Source organism: Aquarana catesbeiana, linkage group LG01, assembly GCF_042186555.1.
Source record: "Aquarana catesbeiana isolate 2022-GZ linkage group LG01, ASM4218655v1, whole genome shotgun sequence".
Taxonomy (NCBI): Eukaryota; Metazoa; Chordata; class Amphibia; order Anura; family Ranidae; genus Aquarana; species Aquarana catesbeiana.
In genome coordinates, this window is record NC_133324.1 from 901,340,800 (window position 1) to 901,362,581 (window position 21,782).

Consider the following 21,782-nt stretch of genomic DNA (forward strand, 5'->3'; position numbering starts at 1 on the left):
GGTGCCATGTTGAACTTCCAGTGACCAGTATGAGAGAATGAGAGCGATAACACCAAATTTAACACACCTGCTCCCCATTCACACCTGAGACCTTGTAACACTAACGAGTCACATGACACCGGGGAGGGAAAATGGCTAATTGGGCCCAATATGAACATTTTCACTTAGGGGTGTACTCACTTTTGTTGCCAGCGGTTTAGACATTAATGACTGTGGGGTTTATTTACTAAAGACAAATCTACTTTGCACTACAAGTGCACATGGAAGTGCAGTCGCTGTAGATCTGAGGGGGACATGCAAGGAAAATAAAAAAACAGCATTTTTGCTTGTACATGATTGAATGATAAAATCAGCAGAGCTTCCCCTCATTTCAGATCTTCCCCTTGGATCTAAAGTGACTGCACTTCCAAGTGCACTTATAGTGCAAAGTGGATTTGCCTTTAGTAAATAAACCTGTGTGTTGAGTTATTTTGAGGGGACAGCAAATTTACACTGTTATACAAGCTGTACACTCACTACTTTACATTGTAGCAAAGTTTACAACCACTTTAAGCTTTGGAGCAACTGCACTTGCAAAGTGCACAGTCTATTTGTCTTTAGTAAATCAACCCTCTAAGGTTCTCACAGCACAGAGTATTGTGCATGGGGGGTTATTTATGAAAGGCAAATCCACTTTGCACTGCAAGTGCAAAGTGCACTTAAAATTGCACTTGGAGGTGCAGTAAATCTGAGGCGTAGATCTGAAATGAGGGGAAGCTCTGCTGATTTTACTTGGACTTGGAGGTGCAGTAAATCTGAGGGGTAGATCTGAAATGAGGGGAAGCTCTGCTGATTTTATCATCCAATCATAAGCAAGCTAAAATGATGGTTTTTATTTTCCTTGCATGTCCCCCTCGGATCTACAGCGACTTCACTTTGAGTGCAATTTCAAGTGCACTTTGCACTTATAGTTTGCACTTGTAGTGCAAAGTGGATTTGCCTTTCGTAAATAACCCCCATGAGGACTTAAAAAGGCATATTGTAGTCACTTCTTTATGAAGCGTGACAAAGCAGTGACAGAACCTGAAAATCAATTTTTTACTGGATTTTCCATGTGGTATAAGCAGGCATTATGGCACTTGAACAAATGTAAGTATACCAAAAGATTTGGATAAATCCTTAGATGTGATGTTTATGCGCACGCGATCCCCTAAGGCCTCTTTCACACTTTTATGACCTGAAAGTCGCGTGACTTTGATTCGACGTGAAGAAATTCCTGTCTATGGACCTCAAGTCGCATCAAAGTCCGACCAGAGTAGTGCAGGGACTACTTTGAAGTCACTGTGACTTGAAGTCGCACAGATATGAACAGTACTCAATGGAAATCATGGGGTACGATTTGTCATGCGACTTTGCAGTCCCAAGTCGCAGGACAAGCCGCACAAGTGTGAAAGGGGCCTGTTTTCAGGATTTCCCTCAGATGAAACGTCTGTGATAATTACTAAGGTGGTGAAACTGATCAAAGCACCTGTGCAAAATAATGGAACGCCTGAAAAATGACCCGTTGGGGCGCCTTGAGGACTGAAGTTGAGAAACACTTCTAGAACACCTATTAGGTTTATATTGCTGTCTGTGTCCCCGTTAGGGAGATTCACACTCACTATGTGTCCTGCTTACCATTATCATTGAAAGTAAAAAAAAAAGACAAATTTTTCTGTCCCCAAAGCAGAAATAGAGGGGAAATCTTCCAGTTCTGCTGACCAAGGTGACGGATTTGTGTACTGACCATCCGAAATTCTGACATCAAACCATTGTCTACCGAAAATTTACTAGCCTGTAATCTAACATTTGTTGGCCGAAAATTGGACAACAGTTGTCAAAAGGAGTGTGCTAACGGTAATGCCGCGTACACACGAGCGGACTTTACGGCAGACTTTGCCCGGCGGACGGGATTTGGTCGGACGATTCGATCGTGTGTGGGCTCCAGCGGACTTTGTTTTCTCAAAAGTTGGACGGACTTAGATTTGAAACATTTTTTAAAATAATCCGTCGAAATCGAGTCTGGTCGAAAAGTCCGCTCGTTTGTATGCTAGTTCGACGGACAAAAAGCCACGCTAGGGCAGCTATTGGCTACTGGCTATGAACTTCCTTGTTTTAGTCCGGTCGTACGTCATCACCTACGAATTCGACGGACTTTGGTGGATTGTGTATAGGCAAGTCCGTTCACTCAGAAAGTCCGTCGAAAAGTCCGCCGAGCAAAGTCTGCCGTAAAGTCCGCTCGTGTGTACGCGGCATTAGATTTTAGGACAACAGTCTGTCATCAGACAATGCCCTGCCAACAGTCGTACCGTGTGTACGAGACTCTCGTCACATTCAACTGGATTTGGACTTGTTCTGTAATATTGAAGATCTTTTGTAGCTTCTCCAAACCACTTCTTCAGCTGTCTGAGCATTTATATTCTCTTTTGAGGACAGTGAGGAGCACATTTTGGACAGAGTGGACAACCGATTTGCAAGTCATGAGAGAGGTCATCTATATCAAACTGGAACGGCCTTCATTGACCAGGGTTGGAGGCCTTTGATCCATTTACCTTCCACATATAATGCCATTATAACATGTCCACCCTGGCGTTTTGACAGCAATTCACACTTTTGTGTAAATGGAAAGATTAACATTTGTGAAGCCTCGCTAACACCAAGGATGGGATTATGTAACAAGGACAGCGTGTTTTCTCACCTCCCATCCTTAAGACTGTAACATCTGCCTTTCCATGCTAATTGGATCAAGGTGTTGGTGCTACCTATGTAAATATAAAAGCTGGGCGATCTTCCTGACAGTCATTAGAACCCAAAAAATGCTTTGCAAGAGCTTCAACATTACAGAACAAGTCCAGCTGAATGTAACTACTACTAGATACATCTGGTTTGACACTTACCAATTGTTTTCATTCCAGGAATCTTTAGAAACGGTCCACCCTAGGTTCTCTTAATCCTGTGCATGGTCACCTGGGCCCTATTCAGAGGAGAGCTATACTCTGGTGGACAGCTGGAGGCTGCTAGGAGTAGAGCTTTCCATAAAAAAGGAGGCCTTGGCACACATGGGCAGGAGGAAGGGGACCTGGCACAGATGCGATCTGAGAAAAAGCTGTGCAGGGACGCAAAGTAAGGATCGCTGAAATTTCGGAAGCTGCTGCACTCGGCAGGGTGGGGCTATGCAACAAAGGACAACTTGTAACAAAAATACAGTTGTCCATTAACCATTTGCTGACCAGCCACAGTACATATATACTGTGGCTGGGCAGCATGTGCAGGCAAAATTACCTACATGTGCTTCAATTTGCCTGCTCTGACTAAGGGGGGCGCGTGTTTAAAAAAAAAATAAATGTATTATTTTTTCTTTTTTTTTTTTAAATATTATCTCCCAGTCAGTGTCCCTGATCTCCACCACACCAGTCATATGATGACGCTGTACTGCACTATTGACTGTATGTAAAATAAAGAAAAAAATTGTATTCAATGTCTTCATTTTCAAAAAAATACAACTTTAGAAAACTCGCCAGGCCTCTTACTAAATGCCTCAGACTGCCTACTTTCCAAAAGGGGGTCATTTGGGGAGTATTTGTACTGTCTAAATCATTTGGTGGAGGGGGGATTATGGTGTGGGGTTGGTTTTCAGGGGTTGGGCTTGGCCCCTTAGTTCCAGTGAAGGGAACTCTTAAGACGTCAGCATACCAAGACATTTTGGACAATTTCATGCTCCTAACTTTGTGGGAACAGTTTGGGGATGGCCCCTTCCTGTTCCATCATGACTGCGCACCAGTGCACAAAGACATGGATGAGCAAGTTTTGGGGTGGAGGAACTTGGCTGGCCTGCACAGAGTCCTGACCTCAACCCCATAGAACACCTTTGGGATGAATTAGAGCAGAAACAGCGAGCCAGGCCTTCTCGTCCACATCGGAGCCTGACCTCACAAATGCGCTTCTAGAAGAATGGTCAAACATTCCCATAGACACACTCCTAAACCTTGTGAACGGCCTTCCAGGAAGAGTTGAAGCTGTTATAGATGCAAAGGGTGGGCCAACTCAGTATTGGACCCTACAGACTTATGCCCCGTACACACAGTCGGACTTTGTTTGGACATTCCGACAACAAAATCCTAGGATTTTTTCCAACGGATGTTGGCTCAAACTTGTCTTGCATACACACGGTCACAGAAAGTTGTCGGAAAATCCGATCGTTCTGAACGCGGTGACGTAAAACATGTACGTCGGGACTATAAACGGGGCAGTGGCCAATAGCTTTCATCTCTTTATTTATTCTGAGCATGCGTGGCACTTTGTCCGTCGGATTTGTGTACACACGATCGGAATTTCCGACAACGGATTTTGTTGTCGAAAAAATTTTTATCTCCTGCTCTCCAACTTTGTGTGTCGGAAAATCCGATGGAAAATGTCCGATGGAGCCCACACACGGTCGGAATTTCCGACAACACGCTCCGATCGGACATTTTCCATCGGAAAATCTGACCGTGTGTACGGGGCATAAGACTGGGATGTCATTAAAGTTCATGGGCATGTAAAGGCAGGCGTCCCAATATTTTTAGCAATATAGTGTATGTAGCGAGGCAGCACAGAAATTGGCACAGTACAATATTCTGATGAGGACTGTCTGCTTCCTTCCTGCACTCTGATGGCACAGAAGATTACACTGTTCCCAGCCTCAACTGATCTCTTCTCAGCAAGGAAACATCTAATGAGCTTCGGACAAAAAGTTTCTGCAAAGGGCAATCTCAGCATTTTTTTTTTGTTTTGCTAATGTAGCCTTGGAAGAACATTATAAGTCATCATTACAGCAGTGCCAGGTAGACTGCGAGGAATCTACAGACAAATATAAGATATTTCTAAGGTGTGCACACAGTGTTCCCAGTGTTGCTATGTCTGTTTTTGGTGAGCACATTTTTTTTTTTAATTATTACAGCATTTTCTTTTAACCACTAGAGTACCAGCCTGTAAAACCCCGTTCATTACCAGGACATTTTTCAGTTAGTGCTGTGAAACACATAAGAGCTTTCCTCTGGTGGTATTTATTAACCACTGGTTTTTTTTTTTTGTTTTTCTTAACCTCCCTGGCGGTATGATTATTTCGGATTTTAGGTGCTGAAAGCGGTACAATTATTTTGCATGGAAATTTGGCGTTTTATATTGTAGGCCTGTAATTCTTAACAATAACACACTTAAATCTGTCCAAACAAGAGTCTAGTAGATATCCCGGGTATGATAAAGTTTGAAACACAAAAACATAAATTATAATATAATAAAAAAAAAATAATAATTAAAAAAAATAAAAATAAATAGTAATAAAATAAATTTCCACACGATTCACTATCGCTCAATTCTGCAAGTGTTCTAATTTACTATCGCTGTTTTCTAGCTGGTCTAAAGCCATTTTTGACGTAAAGGGACACTTTTTGGTTGCTATGGACAATCTCCAGTTTCCAGGCAGAAAGAACAGTATATATAATATAAAACTGCATGCAGGGCATGGGCCAGAGCACTGGGGACAAAGGGATGTGAAATCATTTCATACAGTACTGTAATCTGTAAGATTACAGTACTGTATGTGTTATGCTTTTTACATTTTTTTGAATTTGCCGCCAGGCTCCGCCCCCGTGCGTCGCGCCGCTCGCAGGGAACGGAGCCTGGCACGGAGAGGCTTCGGAGGAGGACGGAGCCCTCGGACACTGCGGGTGACATTGCAGGATCCCGGGGACAAGGTAAGTAAAGCCGCCCCAGGATCCTGCAATGCGATCCCGAGTGTGGCTCGGGGTTACCGCTAATGGTACTGAATTTTAACCCCGAGCCACACTCGGGAATACCGCCAGGGAGGTTAAAGCGGGGTCCACCTATCTATCGTTTTTTTTTTTTTTTGAGTTCATTCACAAACTTTTCTTCTCAGCATTACATACTCACATATTGAGTGTAATATGTTCGCCTGTGTCAGATTTTGTCGGAAAGAATAACTTATATTATTCACTGCAGGCGGTTTCCATCTTCATTGTGGGCATTTGAAGCCCACAAGCATTTATTTCCTGGATGTGGTGAATGCTGTGCTCCCAGCATTCACCGCTCGTTCCCGCACATGCTCAGTGGCATCCTGGGAAGCCTGAGACTAGCTCCCAGGAGTCTGGGAGAGGCTAGAAACACGCCTACTCCCATGGGAGGAGAACCAGGAAGTGCAAAGAAGAATAGAAAAATAAAAGGTAATTACGGCGATTTAAATTTTTTTAAACGGCATGTCAGCATCTAGGCAAGGAAGAGAATACATACAGATATTGTTCAAAATTTGGGTGGAACCCCGCTTTAAGTGATTGTAAACCCTCACATATACCCAATGAAGTGACTATCCTCAGGTGATACACAAGAAACAAATCCTCCAACATAAATTGTACCTGTTTATCTACAGTCTTTTCTCTTACATCCTTTCAAAGTGCAGAATTTATAAAGCTTATCTGAGGTGTCAGAGATAAGGGGACAGAGAGCTGAACTGGAGAGAAGGGACACAACCCCCTTCACACAGGAACTGAGCTGAGGCTGTCAATCAGCTCAGAGGTCCCTCCCCTGTCACCTTTTTTCCCTTGGTGTCAGGAAAACTTGGTAAAAAGTGATTTATACTGATAGCAAAGGAACAAAGCAGCCGACAGAAATTACACTTAAGCCGGCCATAGATGGTGTGAATCTCAGCTGGTTCCCCAGGGACCTGCCAAGATTCGAACCATGCATGGGCAGGCTGAATGTACCCAAGTCGATTGATCAATCAACTTGGGTACAACCAGCCTGCCAGATGTTGCATGCAATTATTGCAAGCAGCTGTTAAGTTTTGAACATTTTAAAGAGCAATCAAGGAGTTGCAGACCATCTTTTCTCATGATTGCTACTAGCTTTAAACAATCTTCTGATCATATTGGGTAGTAGCACCCTACTTCTGCTCTAATTAATAATGGCGGCGGCTGCATACAAGCAGAAGCGTTCAGAAAAAATTTATTCTATCAAGTAACATGTTCTATTTGCATACTGTTTGCAGTGTATAGCTACTAAACAGCAACATGAAATTACATATTGCTGATTTGGGGTAACATTGTCAGAGTTTACTACCGCTTTAAGGGGTTAAAGTGGTTGTACACCCTGTACAACCACTTTTCCCTACAGGTAAGCCTATATTAAGACTTACCTGTAGGTGCTGGAAATATTTCCTAAACATCCACGTTTTAGGAGATATTTACAAAAAAGCCATGCGCCGATGACTACGACGCATGCACACTTTAGAAAGGGCACATTGTGCCGTTTCTAATAGAGGTCATGCCGTGACTGGCTTTGCAGGGAGAAGAAACAGACAGATCACTGTGCACACACAGTTCTGTGTTTTTGTAAACATAGAACCCTGTCTGTGATTGGACAAAGCCAATCAGCTGATTCTAGACTAAATCATTGGCTGAAATCTGTTGCCAAACTCGTGATGTGTCCAATAACCTCGAACCTGGGTGACAGCGATGTACAGGTACGTTGCCGGGCCAGCCTGTGCTGCTCGCCCTCAGTAAAACTACTGCGAGCGTTCGGCAAGCAGTTAAAGAAGATCTATCATTGCAATTTTTGTTTTACAGTTCTGTCCCCTCTGGGGCAGAGTACATGTAGTACTTTGCCTCATTTTTCTAACCCTGGTTATGAGTACCAACCTTCCTCAGTCCCCTCCTGCCACGGCCGTTTCAACAACAACTTTGAAAGAGACGGGTGATTAAAAGCTGCAGCTGGTTTCGGCTGTTAGCACTTTCTTGAGACAAGCAATGGCAAGAAGAATGCTGTCACAGAAATCAACGGTGTCCACAACAGGGGAAGGGGGTGCAGTAATATCACTTCCTTTGTCATATGACAGTGCTCAGGCTTAGTGATTGGCTGCTAGGCATGATCACTCTCAAAGGGGAGGAGGTCACATGCTCCTCCATACCTGGAAACCCTGGCTGCCAGGGAATACAGGCAAGGGGGTTGGCAAGGGTCCCTTTTCAGAGACACTGTCACTTTGCCCTGCATTTGCAGGCTGGCAAGTGCCTCTTCAAACTCTCAGAAGTAAAAGCCCAATACAGATACAGTAGTGACATAACCACATGCAGATGAAACTGCAGCATGTGGTGGAGGATGCGGGCATCTAACAAAATATTCTAAGGTGGATGCTAAAAATACTTTGGCCAGTGCAGTGCTGTATGGGAGCGAAGATCAGAGGCACCTGCGATACAACAGAAGGATTATTCCTTTTCTTTACATAGGGTTCCGTTTATTTATTTTATTTTTAACACCGGAGTCACATTAATCATGACAGCAGTCATTTAAAGAAACACCTAAGCTTCTGTGATTCAGAGACATGTTCAGCATTCTTGATACTAGTGCTGAGTGCTTGTGTAAGGTTTTTTATCAGCTATTTAGAGCTTAGTGCTTGCCTAGCTTAAATTAGGGCAGAATAAGCAATAGTAAGACTTTTTTTAGTCACGTACAATGCTTTTCTCTGTATTTGGCAGCACATCTCAAAAAGGTGACATTGCTGAACTTAACAGCATATAAACTAACAAAGGCAAAGCCGACATTAGCTGACTGCTGCATGTAATGGCTTGTGATATTAGAGCTCATTATAGCATTGTCATCTCTGTGGAGAAGATATTGATCTTTATGCTGAATACAGCTATATGGAAATCGATGGTCCTGAATCTTCACTCCATCACGGTGTCAGATCGTTCACCCAGAGGTGGCCTGATGGTGCCCCCAATTTGGCCATCAATGATCTGTCAAAGATAATCAGATAATGTGGACAGTCTAAGAACTTGTATTTTCCGCAGTGCCATCTCCTGTACTGACTGTTCCTTCTAAAGCAGCTTTTCAACTTTTTTTTTTTTATCCCAGAGGAACCCCTAAATAAATTTCAAGGAACCCCTTTTATTTTTTATTTATTTTAGGTATTTATATAGCGCTGTCAATTTACGCAGCGCTTTACATATACATTGTACATTCACATCAGTCCCTACCCTTCAGGAGCTTACAATCTAAGGTCCCTAACTCACATTCATATACTAGGGACAATTTAGAGAGGATCCAATTAACCTACCAGCATGTCTTTGGAGTGTGGGAGGAAACCGAAGTACCCGGAGGAAACCCACACAGGCACAGGGAGAACATGGAAACTCCAGGCAGGTAGTGTCGTGGTTGGGATTTGAACCAGCGACCCTTCTTACTGCTAGGCGAGAGTGCTACCCACTACACCACTGTGCTTTTAAATCCATTTCATAAGGGGTCAATGGGGAAAATGCCCCTTACATTGGTGGTCAGGGGAAGAATGCAACCGTTAGTGTTGCTCAGAATTTTTTAACCCACTTTTAACCACTTCAGCTCTGGAAGGTTTTACCCCCTTATATAACCAGGCCATTTTTTGCTATTTATCACTGCGCTACAGGTAACTTACTAAATTAATTACTAAATTACTAACTGGTAATTGTGTGTATATTGATTTGTTTTCATGAAAGGTCTACAGAGTATGGTGTGTGTATATATACTGGATTTTATTTCTTTCTTTTTTTTATACTAGTAATGACGGTGATCAGCGATCTAGAGGGACTGTGATAGTGGCAGGAATACTGAAACTAACTGACACTGGGTGGGAACTCTCTAACTGACACTAATACAGTGTGTGACATCACTCTGACACTGATTCTGTGATCAATGAATTACTATACACTTTCACTGTACTAATGACACTGGCCGGGAAGGGGTTAATTTCTTGGGGTAATCAATGGGCTATGTGTGTGCCTAACAAGTGTTAATGTGTGTATTATGTGCCTATTATGAGGCAGTGGGGGGGGTTTCGCTCTGTACCCAGAGGAGGCCAGCAAGGTACAGGTGCGCCACTATGCCTGTAGGAGCCCCCTGTCTGCAGTACAATGCGGGTAGGTGCTCCTAAAGAGTAAAGACAGCTTAAAAGATTATTGGTGTCATGCTGCTGTATCTGCCTAGTGGCATTGGCCTGGGAACTATGCAGACATCAACCAATAGGAGGTCAGTTGGCTATAGCTCGAGGAACCCCTAGCAACCCCTGGAGGAACCCTGGTTGAAAAAGCTGGTTCTAAAGCAAGTCTTTCAGATCTTACAGCTAAACTCTAGGCAGAAAGATGTTTAACGAGTTGTGGACTGGCCACCGTAGACCGCTGTGCGCCAGATCACGTACCTAGTACGTGATCTGACACTTCCTGGTCTGGGGCGCCACAGGCGACCTGCTCCCGCTGTGATTTGACACAGCAGCAGCCAATCAGCGGGTCCGGCGGACGCAATGTCCGCTGGGACCTGCCGATTTTTTTCAGGAGAAAGGCCGTTCTGTGAGAGGGGAATATGCCAATCCTGTGTTCCTGCTAAGCAGGCACATGGATCTTTACATTTCCCCAGTCAAAGCAACCCACCCCCCCCACAGTTAGTAATCACTCCTAGGGAACATATTTAACTCTTTGATCACCCTTGATGTTAACCCCCTTCCCTGCCAGTGAGTGTCAATAGTACAGTGACAGTGCATATTTTTTAGCACCGATCACTGTTTTCGTGTCACTGGTCTCCAAAAAGTGTCAGGTGTCCGATTTGTCTGCTGCAATATTGCAGTCGCTGATCGCCGCCATTACTAGTAAATAAAATAAAAGTATACCATAGTTTGTAGCCGCTATAACTTTTGCGCAAACCAATCAATATACGCGTATTGGGATTTTTTTTTTACCAAAAACATGTAGCAGAATACATATTGGCCTAAATTAATGAAGAAATTTGATTTTTTTCCATTTTTTTTTGTATTTAGCGCAAAAAATATAAACCACAGAGGTGATCAAATACCAACAAAAGAAAGCTCTATTTGTGGGAAAAAAGGGACACACATTTTTTTGGGGTACAGCGCCACATGCTCGCGCAATTGTCAGTTAAAATAACGCAGTGCCATATCGCAAAAAATGTCCTGGTCATGAAGGGGGGGGTAAACCTTTCCTGAGTTGAAGTGGTTAAATATATTACTTAATAGCCACAATGTATATATATCCATTGTACATGCACCAAATGTCTTTGTAAAGCCCCCCCCAGGAGAGATGCAGAAAGCACAGATCCACACAAGTAATAAAGCAGAAGTAAAGTAGGGAGATTCTTGCACTGCATTTTCCTACAGTGCCTTGCAAAAGTATTCACCCCTCTTGGCATTTTTCGTGTTTTGTTGCCTTACAACCTGGAATTAACATGGATTGTTTGAGGATTTGCATCATTTAATTTACAGAACATGCCCACAACTTTGAAGACTTTTTTTTTAATATTGTGAAGCAAACAACAAATAGGACAAATAACAGAAAAAGTCAATGTGCATAACTATTCACCCCCCTAAAGTCAATACTTTGTAGAGCCACCTTTTGTGGCTATCACAGCTCCAAGTCGCTTTGGATAAGTCTTTATGAGCTTCCCACATATGGGATTTTTGCCCATTCCTACTTGCAAAACTGCTCCAGCTCCTTCAAGTTGGATGATTTGCGCTTGTGAACAGCAATCTTTAAGTCTGACCACAGATTTTCTATTGGATTGAGGTCTGGGCTTTGACTAGGCCATTCCAACACATTTACATGTTTCCCTTAAACTACTCAAGTGTTGCTTTAGCAGTGTGTTTGAGGTCATTGTCCTGCTGGAAGGTGAACCTCCATCCTAGCCTCAAATCACACACAGAGTGGTACAGGTTTTGCTGAAGAAAATCCCTTTATTTAGCTCCATCCATCTTTTCCTCAACTCTGACCAGTTTCCCAGTCCCGACTACTGAAAAACATCCCCACAGCATGATGCTGCCACCACCATGTTTCACTGTGGGGATGGTGTTCTTTGGGTGATGTGATGTGTTGGGTTTGCGCCAGACATAGCGTTTTCTTTGATGGCCAAAAAGTTCAATTTTAGTCTCATCAGACCAGAGCACCTTCCTCCATACATTTTGGGAGTCTCCTACATACCGTTTCGCAAACTAAAAATGTGCTATTTTGTTCTTTGCTGAAAGCTATGGCTTTCTTCTGGCCACTCTGTAATAAAGCCCAACTCTATGGAGCGTACGGCTTATTGTCATCCTATTACAGACACTCCAGTCTCTGCTGTGGAACTCTGCAGTTCCTCCAGGGTTACCTTAGGTCTCTGTGCTGCCTCTCTGATTAATGCCCTCCTTACCCGGTCCATGAGTTTTGGTGTGCGGCCGTCTCTTGGCAGGTTTGCTGTTGTGCCATGTTCTTTCCATTTGGTTATGATAGATTTGATGGTGCTCCTAGGGATCATCAAAGATTTGGATATTTTTTTATAACCTAACCCTGACTTGTACTTCTCAACAACATTGTCCCTTACTTGTTTGGAGAGTTCCTTGGTCTTCATGGTACTGTTTGGTTAATGGTGGTTCTTGCTTAGGTGTTGCAGCCTCTGGGGCCTTTCAACAAAGTGTGTATATGTAATGACAGATCATGTGACGCTTAGATTGCACACAGGTGGACATTATTTCACTAATTATGTGACTTCTGAAGGTAATTGGTTGCACCAGAGCTTTTTTATGGGCTTCGTAACAAAGGGGGTGAATACATATGCACATGCCAATTATCATTTTTTTATTTCTGAAAAATAGATTTATGTATATAATTTTATTAATTTTACTATACCAACTTAGACTATTGTGTTCTGATCCATCACATATAATTCAGATTAAAAAAAACATTGAACTAAAGGCTGTAATGTAATAAAATAGGTAAAAAGCCAAGGTGGGTGAATACTTTTGCAAGGCACTGTATGTTCAAAGTATTCATACTGTATGTGCAAAGAGAAAGATGGATCCATTTGGAGAGGTGCGGATCAGATCTACTAGGAATCGGAATTACGGTGTGCCATTCCACAGATTGATCACTAGTGGGAAGATGAAATCATGATAATTAGCTTACCGGTTTAGTAGATTGTTAACGTTGGGGCAATTCTTTGGCAAGAACCGTTGAACGCATTGCTACAGAGATTCGTTTTACAATAATAATTATGCAACATATTGGATAATAATACCCGCTCCTCATACTCTATATCACAACAATGTCTGAAACGATGCCAGCAGTGTGCTCATTTCCTACCATCTGTATGTTTTTTAGAGCTGTTTTTGAATAGATTCCTCTACAACAGGGGTCTCCAGACTGCAGCCCGGGGGCCAGCTGCTGCCCTTTGCTTGCTTTTATCTGGCCCTCGAGGCACTTTTTAATTCACTGACACCAAAGGAAGGGGCACAATTCCTACCAATGGCACCAACGATGGGGCCCAGTGAAGCCAATGATGGGGCACATTTTCCTCCCAATGACACCAATGATGGGGCACAATTCCTCCCAATGACACCAATGATGGGGCACAATTCCTCCCAATGACACCAATGATGGGGCACAATTCCTCCCAATGATGGGGCACAATTCCTCCCAATGACACCAATGATGAGGCACAATTCCTCCCAATGACACCAATGATGGGGCACAATTCGTTGCAGAGATACCAATGATGGAGCACCATTCTTCCCACTGACACAAGCAATGGGGCACAATTCCTATCTCTTATACCAAAGATGGGGCATTGTTTACCCCAACTGATGTTGGGACATTTTCTACTCCCCTTGGCCACAGTCCAGCCCCCTAAAGTCTGAAGGACAGTAAACTGGCCCTTTGTTAACAAAGTTTGGAGACCCCTGCTACAGAAGACGTTCAGAGAATAAGGACCTATTACCGGGGACTGCTAGAGATTACGGTTAATAAAGCCCCCTTTACAAATCAATGCTCACATTGACTGCTGGGGCCCGAGGGCCGTACTTCAAATACCAAATGGCGGCCTGCGGCCCTCGCCCACACGTTGGGCACCAGGGCTTTAGATCAGAGGTCTCCAAACTGTGGTCCTTGTTGTTTATATCTGGCCCTTTGGGCACTTTTTCATCCACTGATACTAACAATGGAGCATAATTCCCCCCGCTGACACCAATGAAGAGGCACAATTCCTACCAATGACACAACGATGAGGCACAATTCCTCCCACTGACACGGAAAAGATGGGGCATTGTCTTTTCCCAATGATGTTAGGACTTTTTCTACACTCAACGGCCACTGTCTGACCCCCCTAAAGTCTGAAGGACAGTAAACTGGCCCCTTGTTTAAAAAGTTTGGAGACCCCTGCTTTACAACAAGGTGATAATACAAAAAAGATGCGGCGCTAATACATATTTATAACCTGTGAAATAAATTGATAAAATAATCAAAAATAATAGTGCAAGATAAATATTATCATACTCTAGTGTCCCAGAATTAATTGTAGACAAGTATAGATAAACGGATAGAATCCAAAAACCAAAAAAGAAAAGTCCGTGATAAATCAAGGAAGAGTGCCAGAAAGGGCCACAACAAAGATGAGGATGCAGTGGGGAGAATCTTCTGTGGTTCCTCACACCCGAGGTGCAAGGATGACACGTAAATTGTTCCATATTTTTGTGTTTTCTATTCTGAAAATCTTTTGAATAAAAAGTTATTTGACAAAAAAATGTAGGATGTGTCCTTATATTACGCCTTTAAGAGCCCTTTCACACTGACAGCGCGGGGGCGTCGGTGGTAAAGCGCCGCTAAATCTAGCAGCACTTTTCCATAGTTTTATGCCCTGTACACACGGTGGGATTTTCCGATGGAAAATGTGTGATAGGACCTTGTTGTCGGAAAATCCGACCGTGTGTGTAGGCTCCATCACACATTTTCCATAGGAATTTCAGACACACAAAGTTTGAGAGCAGGCTCCGTTGTCAGAATTTCCGATCGTGTGTACACAAATCCGACGCACAATGTGCCACGCATGCTCAGAATAAATAAAGAGACGAAAGCTATTGGCTACTGCCCCGCTTATAGACTCGACGTACGTGTTTTATGTCACCGCGTTCAGAACGATCGGATTTTCCGACAACTTTGTGTGTCCGTGTGTATGCATGACAAGTTTGAGCCAACATCCCTCGGAAAAAATCCATGGATTTTGTTGTCGGAATGTCCGATCAATGTCCGACCGTGTGTACGGGGCATAAGAGATGCTTTTTGGCTGCAAGCGGGCCAAATAAAGGGTTAAAAGTGCCGCTGCCGAGGCACTTCGGCGCTCCTGCCCATTGAAATCAATGGGCAGGGGCGCTTTAGGAGCCTCAAAGAAGCTGCTTGCAGGACTTTTTTTGACGTCCTGCCACTGCAGCGCCCCAGTGTGAAATGCCCAGATGAGGCATTTTTCAGGCGCTATTTTTAGTGCTAAAGCGCCTGAAAAACACCTCCAGTGTGAAAGGGGTCTAATGCCCCGTACACACGGTCGGATTTTCCAATGGAAAATGTGTGATAGGACCTTGTTGACGGAAATTCCGACCGTGTGTAGGCTCCATCGCACATTTTCCATCGGATTTTCCGACACACAAAGTTTGAGAGCAGGATATAAAATTTTCCGACAACAAAATTGTCGGAAATTCCGATTGTGTGTACACAAATCCGACGCACAAAGTGCCACGCATGCTCAGAATAAATAAAGAGATGAAAGCTATTGGCCACTGCCCCGTTTATAGTCCCGACGTACGTGTTTTACATCACCGCGTTTAGAACGATCGGATTTTCCGACAACTTTGCGTGACCGTGTGTATGCAAGACAGGTTTAAGCCAACATCCGTCGGAAAAAATCCATGGATTTTGTTGTTGGAATGTCCGAACAAAGTCCGACCGTGTGTACGGGGTCTTAGTGTGCAACAATAAATGTGAACACTTGCCCTTTAAAAGTTGGCATGGATTCTAATGCTGTGGGTATGTGCGGGCAGAGAGGAGCGGAGGAATGTTTAATTAGAGATTTTAGCGTTTGTTCTATTTGTTTTGTCTCGCTGCTGGGACACGGAGCCTTAACAAATCTCTACGGTGGCTCCTCTTCCCACGGTCCTTGTCACATTTCTAAACTCAGGACCAACAATACTTTGTAAGCCTGCTTCCATCATATACTACACCTTACTTTATATTATATTGCTGCCACTTTTACATCCCCCTTTGATTTTAAAAGCTTTCATATGATCGATAAGAACAACAAATGTATGCATTGTGCATTCAGTTTCTGCATATACCCTTAACTACCCAGTGATTTGCAGGCTTTAAATGTTTCTATGCTGCTGAAAAGTGCATTATTTTTAGTAGAAGATGATTCTGGCTGTGGGACGGAGTAATACTCAAGGGGGGGATTTATGGACGCATTTGCGACTGTTCGGAAGATGTTGCAGCTCCGGTTCTCGTGAAGTTCTGGCACAGAGACAAATCTCATTTGCTGTGCTCTTTTTCCCCTGTGATGCAGGTTTTTTTTTTTTTTCAGTTTTTTTACAGTTTTGACATGGAAATTGGCACCAACTTAGCATAATAGTTGCAGATGCAGAGCTCTGCTATTCAGCTGAAAATGTCAGAAGTGCTCTTGTTAACGTAACATTAAACTTTCAGTTTTTTTTTTTTTTAAATTAATAATAATAATAAACATGTCATACTTGCCTGCTCTATTTTCAGTGGTTTTGCACAGAGCAGCCCCGATCCTCTTCTTCTAGGGTCCCCCCCCGCTGGCCCTCTTGGCTTCTCCTCTTCGGCGAGTGCCCCCATAGAAAGCCACTGTCTATGGGGGCACTCATGCGGGCTTGCTCCTGAGCTGCCCCATCTGCGTCAATTAACACAGACCTGGCGGCTCGATCCCCTGCCCCCTCATCACAGCATTTGATTGACAGTAGCGGGAGGCTCCCGCTGTTACCAGTCTGCCCAGTGAGGAGGGATACAGCGGCGAGAGCCACTGCTCTCATGCAAATCTCGGGATCGGGCTTAGGTAAATATAAGTGGAGGCTGGGGAGATCCTACAACTCAGAAGGTTTTTTGCCCTAATGCATAGAATGCATTAAAGTGGAAGTAAACTCCCATCTCTGACTTTTACCTATAGGTAAGCCTATAATAAGGTTTACCGGTAGAAACTGTAAATATCTCCTAAACGTGCACCATTTAGGAGATATTTACGGTACACGCAGCCGGTGACGTCACCCTTGCATTCGCTTTGAAGGAATGGCCACCCAGGCCATTCCTTCAGAGTCCTGTGCCATAAACGGCGGCTCATGCGCAGTAGTGACATCATCGTGGCTCCGGCCCCTCACACAGCCAGAGTCCACGATCCCAAAAGGAAAACCAGGTGAAGATTTAAGCTGCCTCAGCGGTGACAGCGTGGCACTGGATGGCTTTGTTTTCTAATGTGCTAGTATAAGATGCATACTAGCACATTATGGCTTTACCTTGCAGGCTGCAAAAAATAAAACACACACAACGGTTTACTACCGCTTTAAGTTAAAAAAAACTTAAAGTGATTGTAAAGTCTCGTTTTTTTTCTCTAAAAATAACAAACATGTTATACTTACCTGCTCTGTTGTAATGGTTTTGCACAGAGCAGCCCAGATCCTCCTCTTCTCGGGTCCCTTTTCTGTGCTCCCGGCCCCTCCCTCCTGTCGGGTGCCCTCACTGCCAGCCGCTTGCTATCGGGGCACCCAAGTCAATTCAGACACGGAGCCCTGGTTCAGCCCCGTCCCCTCTCTCCCCTGATTGGCTAACTGACTGTGATTGAAAGCAGTGGGAGCCAATGGCGCCGGTGCTATGTCTTAGAAAATCAGGATGAAAGTCCTGGATAGCTGAGGAACTCGTGGACATCGCTGGACAGAGATGGAGCTCAGGTAAGTATTAGGGGGTGCTTGGGGCGGTTGCTGCACGCAGAAGGTTTTTTATCCTAATGCATAGAATGCATTAAGATAAAAAAAAAACCTTCTGACTTTACAACCATTTTAAGGCTAAAGGACCCTTTCACACTAGCTCACCGATCATATCCGCCTGATAGTTTTTCAGGCGGACCTGATCGCACCCTCCAGTCTCCCCTATGGAGCGGCGGATGCCCCCATCTAGTTTGATCCTGCACGCAAAAAACAGACGAATGGTGGTCCTATTTTTCGTCCAGCGGATCGGATGGAAACGGACAGGCGGTCCGTTTCCATCTGATTTCCCCATAAGGGAAAGCGGGACTGTGTCCATGTCCGCTCTGCACAGCTGAGCGGACACAGACCTGTCATTTGCCTGCTCAGCGGGGATCAGCAGAGCAATCCTCTGCTGAGCAAGTGGAATCCACTACATGACGCCCATGTGAAAGGGGCCTTTAGAAACACTATAATATTAATTATTGTTATTTTAAAGGTATACAATTAAGCAAATATAATAATATTGCAATAAATCATTGCCTCCATTAGACTAAAGGGTACTGAAGGTGCCACATCCCTAATAATTTAAACAGTTTGGACAACTTATAGACTTAAGGGACTTTAAAGGCACCCAGCTAAACACCATGATTATAAATCTAAAAAGCAGTTTTTTTGTATCAATATACACCATTAAAAAAAAGACCAAAAGGTCCAGTAATTCTAATAAAAACAGACATGCACAAAACAAGTAATCAATGTGTATGGAGAACCACCACACAGAGCAACTTTAATGCATGTAGTATGTTTATCTTATAATAATGAGCTCCATTTGAACTCATAGAGAGTATGAGTCTTCTTCAGGGGATTAGTAAAGTGGTGGAATCTGCAACATAAATGCATATAAATGAAATTGACCAAAGACAATAGTCCTAATACAAAAAAACTGTATATCAGACAACTCACAATTACAATTTTATACCATGGTATGAAATGAGTGCATTTCCAAGGAGAACCTCAAGGTCTAAATTTTGGTTTCTTAGGAATGGCTGCACAGGGTAACCTCCCTGAAGAAGACTCATGCTCTCTATTAGTTGAAATGTGTTGGGGGCTCATTATTGTGAGATAGACTTATTTTATGCATTGAAGATGCTCTGTATGGTGTTTCTCAATACACATTGATTACTTGTTTTGTGCATGTCTGTTTTTATTAGAATTACTGTACCCTTTGGTCCTTTTTTATTGTTGTATATTAATAAAAAACTACTTTTTATATTTATAATCATTGTATTTAGGTTGGTGCCTTTAAAGTCCCATTCCATATATTGTCTACACTGTTTATAATGATATTGCAGTGTTTCTTTTAGGGCCCTTTCACACTGGGGCGGTTTGCAGGCCCTATTGCGCTAACAATAGCGCCTGCAAACCGACCCGAAAGTGCCGCTGCTTTCATTCCAGTGTGAAAGCCCCGAGGGCTTTCACACTGGAGCGATGCGCTGGCAGGACGGTAAAAAAAGTCCTGCCAGCAGCATCTTTGGAGCGGTGAAGGAGCGGTGTGTATACCGCTCCTTCACCGCTCCTGCCCATTGAAATCAATGGGACGGCGCGGCTATACCGCCGGCAAAGCGCCTCTCTACAGAGGCGCTTTGCGGTGGTTTTTAACCATTTCTCGTCCGCTAGCGGGGGGGGGTAAAACCGCCCTGCTAGCGGCCGCATACCGACGGTAAAGCGCCGCTTACAATAGCGGTGCTTTACCGCCGACGCCCGCCCCAGTGTGAAAGGGCTCTTATATTAGTAATAAAATTGATGCGACTACATATGACTGCTCCTCTCTCGGCCATCTGACTGCTCCTTTCTGTTTGCAATTGAACAGGGCTTTACAATAAAAAAACAGACTTTAGGATCCAATCAGAATGATAAATGTCTCCCAGATAACAAATCTGCTTAATCGGGAGATATGGGAGACATAGCTACAATATTACAAAATTAATATTAATAATTATTAATCAACATTTACAAACTTAAAAATGGTTGTCAAAAAGTCATAAAAACCTGTATCAGTAAGGCATTCAACCAGCAATGTGCTGAACATTGTTCTAGATGTAGTGAATGGTAGCATAACAGAAGGTTATGATCATGAGTCCGCAGGGACATGTAAAGTTGTAATTGGAATGGATACTGATGTGATGATGACTAAGAGCAAGAGTCTGCGTCAATATAACAGATTGTTTTTCGTTAAATACATGTACTGCTCTTTATGACTTTCTCAGGAATTATATTCCATCCATAAAGCAGTCATTATCCTAATGGTACTTTGGTCAGATAAGAGTGGATCTTGTCTAAGTCCGCTACGAAGAAGCCTGCAAGGCAGAACTTGGCAGCTGGCCACGCAGGTTGCAAAGATGGACTCCTGCTTATCCCTATGCCATCTTGCTGTCACCTTGCATGAACCTTCGATGTTCATGCTGCCAGCCCAACACACTATTGGTTTAATTACTTTTTGGACTTTGGTAAGATCCACTCTCATCTGATTTACAATTCTGTCCACTCAGTACAGATTTAATGATGAGTATTGCTCTGCAGACTTTTCTGTGGCAGCAGTTTGTACTTTGCTATAAGGTTGTCTATTGATCCTCCGGAGGAGAGTTACTTTAGGTCTCATGGTGCTCCCCTCTGTTGCTCACAGGTCTGCTGCATGAAGACAGGCGATTCTACGTTTCCGTCTATGTTGTGCTCCGTGGTCTGTGGGTGATGTGCATCAGAGAGTCAAAAAATGAGGCCCACCTGTAAATGCTGCTGCAAGATCCTCTTCAGGTATGTGTACTGTTATCTTTAACTGTTTGGTCCATTTATCCCTGCGATTTATGGGAAATTTTAAGTCCCAGCACATCCTGACAGCCATTCAATAAACGGGCAGATCACTAGCCTACATTTTAGCTTGGTGTGAATTTACCAGATGTCAGGAAATATAACCCAACTTGTCTTCGTAGACCTGTTAGAGCAGGGTTTCTCAACCATGGTTCCTCCAGAGGTTGTTAGGGCAATGGGCAATTTCTGCCCCTCAAGTTCCCACTGACACCATTGATTTTTTTTTAGATATCTGTAAGGAGGTAATTCTTCCCAATGACCACAAGTGTAAGGAGCATTCTTCCCACTGACCCTCACACTAATGTATCATGGGTTGTAGATACAGTAAATTTTAGCAGGGGTGTCACGTACCCGGTACATTGAGCCCGGAATGCAGAGAACGGCCTCTCGTATACCTCTGACTCGGGAACCCCTGGTAGTGATGACAGGGGCTCGAGAGTGCAAAGGGGCACAAGTGCCTGACTGGAACACTGGTGTAGAGGGCTGGATCCTGTAGTCAGCAGGGAGGTGCACTTGTAGTCCCGTGGCAGGATGCAGACAGCAGGGAGGTGCACTGTAGTCCTGTAGCAGGATGCAGACAGCAGGGAGGTGCACCGTAGCAGGATGCAGACAGCAGGGAGGTGCACTGTAGTCCCGTAGCAGAATGCAGACAGCAGGGAGGTGCACTGTAGTCCCGTAGCAGGATGCAGACAGCAGGGAGGTGAACTGTAGTCCCGTGGCAGGATGCAGACAGCAGGGAGGTGCACTGTAGTCCTGTAGCAGGATGCAGACAGCAGGGAGGTGCACTGTAGTCCCGTAGCAGGATGTAGACAGCAGGGAGGTGCACTGTAGTCCCGTAGCAGGATGCAGACAGCAGGGAGGTGCACTGTAGTCCCGTAGCAGGATGCAGACAGCAGGGAGGTGCAGACAAGCCGGGTCAAGGTACTGGCGGGCAGATCAGGTACAGAAGGGCAATCCAAAAGAATAGTCAGAGTCCAAGCCGGAATCAAGGCAGGCAGCAAAAGGAAAGTCAGCGACAAGCCAAGTAGGTACTGGATTCAGGTAAACTGGGTAACAAGGCAGCAGGGGTCTTCAGGAAACGCTGTAGACCAGACAGCAAGGTAGC

At 44.0% G+C, this 21,782-nt stretch overlaps 1 protein-coding gene across 4 annotated transcripts in view; it reads left to right on the plus strand.

The window, feature by feature from the left end:
• ST3GAL5 (ST3 beta-galactoside alpha-2,3-sialyltransferase 5) overlaps positions 1-21,782 on the plus strand; it is a 248,597-nt gene that overhangs the window by 115,458 nt on the left and 111,357 nt on the right. For all 4 annotated transcript variants that reach the window (XM_073610968.1, XM_073610966.1, XM_073610967.1 and 1 more), the window contains exon 2: positions 20,496-20,623. In XM_073610968.1, the coding sequence (XP_073467069.1) occupies positions 20,583-20,623 (41 nt within the window). In that variant the 5' untranslated portion in view covers positions 20,496-20,582. The remainder of the gene's footprint in view (positions 1-20,495; positions 20,624-21,782) is intronic.